The sequence below is a fragment of the Talpa occidentalis genome, unplaced genomic scaffold, assembly GCF_014898055.3.
Source record: "Talpa occidentalis isolate TD23 unplaced genomic scaffold, MPIMG_talOcc4v2.1 talOcc4.6, whole genome shotgun sequence".
NCBI classification, from domain to species: Eukaryota; Metazoa; Chordata; class Mammalia; order Eulipotyphla; family Talpidae; genus Talpa; species Talpa occidentalis.
Window position 1 is genome coordinate 98,775,388 of NW_023604972.1, and position 6,000 is coordinate 98,781,387.

General features: G+C 40.0%; 1 protein-coding gene, 1 long non-coding RNA gene and 1 other non-coding gene across 3 annotated transcripts; 2 read left to right on the plus strand and 1 right to left on the minus strand.

The window, feature by feature from the left end:
* Nucleotides 1-767: 767 nt before the first annotated feature.
* LOC119261145 (uncharacterized) lies at nucleotides 768-3,353 on the minus strand. Its single transcript, XR_005128941.2, has 3 exons — nucleotides 3,285-3,353; nucleotides 2,957-3,153; nucleotides 768-1,096 (listed from the first exon to the last, which is right to left on the minus strand). It is a non-coding gene; the product is annotated as an uncharacterized LOC119261145 (long non-coding RNA).
* Nucleotides 3,354-3,439: 86 nt separating this feature from the next.
* On the plus strand, nucleotides 3,440-5,721 carry LOC119260222 (cytochrome c oxidase subunit 7C, mitochondrial). Its single transcript, XM_037529153.2, has 3 exons — nucleotides 3,440-3,677; nucleotides 4,514-4,657; nucleotides 5,540-5,721. The coding sequence occupies exons 1-2, from the start codon at nucleotides 3,603-3,605 to the stop codon at nucleotides 4,628-4,630; spliced, it is 192 nt and encodes a 63-aa protein (XP_037385050.1). The 5' UTR covers nucleotides 3,440-3,602; the 3' UTR covers nucleotides 4,631-4,657; nucleotides 5,540-5,721.
* Nucleotides 5,375-5,446, plus strand: LOC119261510 (small nucleolar RNA Z39). The gene has a single exon (XR_005129044.1). It is a non-coding gene; the product is annotated as a small nucleolar RNA Z39 (small nucleolar RNA).
* Nucleotides 5,722-6,000: the final 279 nt, after the last annotated feature.

Consider the following 6,000-nt stretch of genomic DNA (forward strand, 5'->3'; position numbering starts at 1 on the left):
GGCAGTTGAGCGCTGTGCTGTGAAGCTGTCCGCAGCCTCTGCAGCTCCGGTTAGATCCCAGCGGTCCGGTGAGGGTCCCACATGGCGCGGCAGACCTCTCCTATCTCGCCAGCTGCTCCCCTCAGCAGTGTATTTCAGAGTCTGCCTGTTCTGTTCCCTGCTCTGTCTCTGGTGAATCCTCTCACCCTCCCGCGCATCTGGCCTATACCCTGGTTCTTGTATAAATAAATAAATCTTTAAAAAAAGAAAAAGAAAAACAATATGGAAACTAATATAAATTAGTTCTTTGTGCCCAGTTTGACTATTTGACAAAAACATTCTTGTGAAAATATGTTTAAATAATTATTAAGAATATGCTCTATAGGTGATACCCAGCTATTAACATGAAGGTCAATAATATGAAGGAATATATGATCTCAGCCACTTTCAATCCCATTCCAATTTACCTACTAACTCATCAGGGACATCATAAAGCTGCAAAGGGCACTTTCCTGAGAGTGTTTAATATTCCCCAAAGTATGCCAGCTGTCACATCATCAAGTGGAAACTCTCTGCTTCCCAGATTTTCAATGTTTTAAGTTCAGAACAACCTATATTTATTACAGATAGGGAATTATCACAGATGCATGATTTGAGAGAAGGGTATATATATTATATATATAATATATGTAAGTATACATGTTAAGCAATAATATTTTAAATGACAAAACCAAATTCCAAAATATATAGATCCATGGTGAGAAACTGTGTTCTTCTCATGACAGATTATTTATTTAAGTAAAGCAGCTGTGTTACTTGTAGGTGTCTATTCCATTGATTTATTATTGCATAACAATTATCCAAAATTTAATGACTTGAAAGAGCAAGCACTTTATTATATCTCATAAATCTGTAGATCATCATTTTGGGCAGGGCTATACTGGGTAGCGCTGCAAAACACTGAGTAGGGTCACTTAGTGAGACTCGGCTGGCAGCTTGACTGGGCTGGAGAGTCTGACATAGACCATCACCTGCTTGACACCTGAAGCAGCCCTCACCTCCATTTAGTGGATTCTTGAGGATTCTCTAGGAGGCTTCTCCAGAAAGTAGTCAAATACTTTAAAAAAAAAAAAAAAGATTGATTTAGGGCCTCCCTGGTGGTGCAAGGGGTTAAGATGTAAACTATGAAGCTATCCGCAGCCACTGCAGCATGAGTTCGATCCCTGGCCAGGGAGCTACCCACATGGCGCAGCAGACCTCTCCTGACTTGCCTGCTGCTCCCCTCAGTGGTGTATTTCAGTCAGTCTGCCTGATCTGTTCCCTACTCTATCTCTGGTGAATCCTCTCACCACCCACACCTCTGGCCTGTACTCCAGTTCCTGTATGCATAACTAAATAAATCTTCAAAAAAAGATTTATTTTTTGCATAGAAGAATTGGGTTGCAGGCCAGAGGTGCGGGGTGGGAGTGGTGAGAGGATTCAACAGAGAAAGAGTGGGGAACAGAACAGGTAGATCTGCTGAAATACACTCCTAAGGGGAGCAGTGGGTGAGACAGGTCTGCTGTACCACATGGGTTAGCTCCCTGGCTGGGGATCAAACTCAGGCCACAGTGGTGGAAGTGTGCTAGCACTGAGACTTAACCTGTAGGCCACCATGGAAGCCCAGTCAGTAGTCAAATTCTTATATGGAGACTCAGGATTCCAAGGAAAAGTGTTTTAAAAGATAGGAAAAGAGGTGGCCAGTATCATTAGACCTGGGATGGACACTGGCACACCATCAATTCTGCCAAATTCTCTTGGTCAAATTAGTCAGTTTATCCAGATGGAGAGAAAGCATATACCTAATTTCTTGATAAAAATAAATTAGCAGGTATCCTTAATTTGCCACAGGGTCAAAGGCAGATAATTCTGAAGCCATTCACTGGAATTTCTGTAGGAGGTCTCTTTGGAATTAGCTGAAAGTCAGAAACACAGAGGAGACTCAACTAATCTGAACTAGGAGTAACAATAAACCAATGGAGCACATTACTTACCTTATATTTCAAAGGAAAATTTAGAAATATTAAATGTGAAAATATTTCTCAGTTATAGCTAAATAAGAATCCTTTAGTAATAAAGGAACTAAGAGGACATTTTTTAAATTGACTATCATGTATCATACATATATATCACCAACTATAATGCATTGCATGTATTTCTGCTTAATCAGAAGCTAATAAATAAAACTTAAAAATTACTTTTAAGGTTTTTTTTTTCTGTGTGTGTATGGGAGACATGACTTTTCTCGTTCAAAAGCTAAAGAAAAATTAAACCATACATTTTATTCACAGATTTTAAAGACTTGAGTGTTTGACTTTAGTACTGCTGTATAAATGAATCACCTGGGGCAATATACACACTCCCATAGATGAGTAACATAAAACTGAGGTTAGCAGGGTCCTTAACAATCTAACCTAATACCATGTTCTCAGCCTTATTTTATCACTGTTTCCTCTCAGTGTCCACTAGAAAAAATACCACGAGGAACACAGTTATATATCATGATTGAACAAGCTGGGTTTATTACTCACTGTAGAAAGGCAGACTGAATACCCTGAGGAAGAGTGGGCAACTCAGTGAGAAGGCAGTAGGACTTAATTTACAGAATTTGGGCTTGTTTTCTGTGATTTTTCACTATCTTACTAAATATTTGGAGGAAGAAAGACAAGTACACCGTTAAGATCGTACGTGATAAAGAATCAGAAGTCATCATATTAGACTGCATATAATGACTTTGTACATGTGACCTGGATGCAAGTTTTCTCTATGTTCAAATATGCTAGTAGAGTGATTTGATCCTTTTCTTGTTTCATCATTGACAGTTTACACAGAGTAACTCTGTCCGATGTCGATGTTCTATGAAATTGTGTTCAGCAGACGAATACCAATTCCTACTTCAGGCTAGTTCCAGATATCAAATGTGCATATTCATACTGACCGTGTGTTTTCTTGGCCCTATGTCCTGTGTTCCATTCAGTTGGTCTTATATCTTCCAGAAGCCTTCCCTCAGCACTTCCACTCAGTTTTCTCTCTAACATTCTTTGTACTCGCTGTCAGGTTACTTGTGCTTAGTCTTTGTTTCCTCGGATAAAATTGCAACATACATCTCTCTTTACTTTCACAGTGTTACAGCACCTAACATATAGTCACAAAAAAAGAAAAGGGAGAGGTTTGTTTTCCTGTTATATAAACTAGAGCACACAGTGTAAAAATACTTCATTCAATTAGGTAAAATCATCTTGGAAAAAGTCGCACGAATGCTGGACCTGGGCTGCAGGACAGAATTTAGGCCTGAATGAATCACTGCAGGTAGGAATACTCTGGTCTGCCCAGAGCTGGCGTGACACTACATCTCCCACAATCCTTTGGGACCTATTAGGCCCCGAGATATCCTGGACTACAATTCCCATAATGCTCGGAGGCCGCCATTTTGCTACGTTTTCCGTAGGCCCTGCCCCATTTCCTATCGTCCCTTTCGGTCGCCGCGCACCGTCCTGCAAGGTCGTGAAAAAAGGACTACTTGGGTTGCCGCCATTTCGCCCGCCTTCGGTCTCTGCGTCTTTCGCAGAGCTCCCGACTGCGCTATGTTGGGACAGAGCATCCGGAGATTCACGACCTCTGTGGTCCGTAGGAGCCACTATGAGGAGGGCCCAGGGAAGGTTAGTGTCTAAGGGGCCTGGCTCCGTAGGGATTGGGAACACCTGACTGCGACTCGTAAACCCCCAAGGCCACCTGCGGGCCGTGAAAAGGGTAATCCTGGAATTTGGGCTGGGAAGGCTACTAGCGTTTTACTTCCCCCAGGTCCCAGAGAGAAAAGCTCAGGACCCTGACAGTTCGCGTCTCTGCGGAACGGAATGAATAGGCCACATCTACCCCTATAGTCCCCACCCCTGCCCCCCGCGATCTGGAGGGCCTGGGCGATCACCCCTGCAGGTATCGTGGCTGAAAGTCGACCTAAAGGTCGCCGGACTCGGACTGAAGGTCATTGGGAACTAATGAGGAAATGAGGGCCTCTGGATTGGGCTTGAGTTTTCTCTTAACCACGGACGAAATTTTAAGTCTCGACTGTAGGGTTGAGGTTGGGTTTAGCAGTCACAAACTCAGGGGTACGGGGGCGCGGGGAGGGGCTAGTTGTAAAGGGCTGAGCGCAAGGATGGAAGAGCTACTTGGTTTTGAAAACGTCAAACCTCATGGTGCAGTTGTCATACTAAGTTAGTAGTTTCTAATAAAAACTAGAACTAGTTACCACTTTTTCTGTGAGTTGATTTTGTTTCCAAAATGGTCTGTTTCTAAAAAGGAGTCCTTTGAAAAGTAAACTTTTTTGGTTTTCTAAAATAAAATAGCCTTACTGAATTCAGCACTCCTGAGTGCTGAAGACACACAGACCTGGTGCTCAGTAAAAAAATTGTTTATCCCTTCTCTACCAACATTTCGTGTAGAAAACTGAGTGGTTTGAAATTTTGCTTTTGTTGCTTGTTTTCTTTTTTTCCAACAGAATTTGCCATTTTCTGTGGAAAACAAGTGGCGGTTACTACTTATGATGACTGTGTACTTAGGTTCTGGATTTGCTGCACCTTTCTTCATAGTAAGGCACCAACTGCTTAAGAAATAAGGACGTTTTAGTTCATCCATGAAACAGGTAAAAAAAAATTTTTGAGTTTTGCAAAATGCAATTTATTCAAGAACACACTACTGGATATTAAGCTTGTCCTTGTTTCACAAATAAAGAAGACATAGTTTACTGACCCTGATATCCCTTGTCATTATTAAGAGGTAATTTCTAATCTTCACAAAGCAATGCTTTCTCTTTTATTCCTCTACCCCCTTATCTCCTACCCCCAAACATGCACTAAAGAGGACTTAAGTGTAGACGTGGGCAGTAGTTGGAGACAAGTTAAACCTATAAACAAGTCTTTCTCTGCCTGGTTGCTAGTATCCAGTGTCCATACTATTTGTCAGGCATACTTTATATTATAAACCCATGTGCTTTTCTATCAGGCCTGTAAGGTAAATGATAAACTAATCGAAGACTCAAAGATGTTAAGTTGCCTATAGGTAGTGATGGTGGAGCAAGATTCTTATTTGGACAGATAAAGTTCTGGTAAACTGATAAGGTTAGTTTATTTTGAGGAGAGTATATGACAGTTTATGCCCAAAGGAGTCTTGTGTGGTTAGAGGGTTAGCCAGTTCCTTGTGTGAAATTTACTTTGCTTAATGGTAATCAAGATTTTTCTTCAATCCAAAACTTAAGAAACCTCTGTAGGATGACTGGAATATATTCCAAAATATACTTTGGAAAGACTTATAGTTTAAAGGGAAATGATTCATCTAAACCTTTTAATATGGAAAGGTTTTGGCACATATGATGAAGCAAATCAGCATGAATTAAGTATGATATTTTACTTAAAAGTAAACGCTTTCTGATGTGCCACCCATCAACTGATGGACATAAAATATACTATGATTTCTGAAGATTGGCATTTTTTTAAATATGATTAATGTTTTTGTGTTTTGTTCCCAGATATGAAGAGGATCATTTTAAGAAGTGCAATTTCTTTGAAAAGTCAAACTCTCAAACTCAACATACTAAATATGTTTGTAAATAAACTTATGGGCATGACTCCTTAATGCCTCTTCTCTGAAATATAGTTGAGTGTATGATTATTTTTTATTTGAATAATATTCCCGTATTCATCAAAATGTGTGTGTGTTACCTTGTTGATCTTAAATTGTGACATTTTATTTAAGTTTTGAGTTTTAGGTCAGTACCTTGTTGGTAATTAATGTTCAACTTGGGGGAAAAAGAATATTTACTGTCCCCCCCTTTATTTTGAAGGAGTAAATTAAGTTTTCTGCATATGGGATAATTAGTTAATTTCTCCATGAGTGATAATTAACCATGAGGAAGATCAATAATATACACAGATTGAAATTTAAGGCCTTAATTTTTTTCTTTACAGATCTGTAAGCTAAAGCTGGAAT

Coding starts and splice junctions, on each gene's coding strand:
- LOC119260222 (XM_037529153.2), top strand. CDS start 3,603: ATGTTGGGACAGAGCATCCGGAGATTCACGACCTCTGTGGTCCGTAGG. Junction 3,678..4,513: donor ATGAGGAGGGCCCAGGGAAG/GTTAGTGTCTAA, acceptor TTTTTCCAACAG/AATTTGCCATTTTCTGTGGA.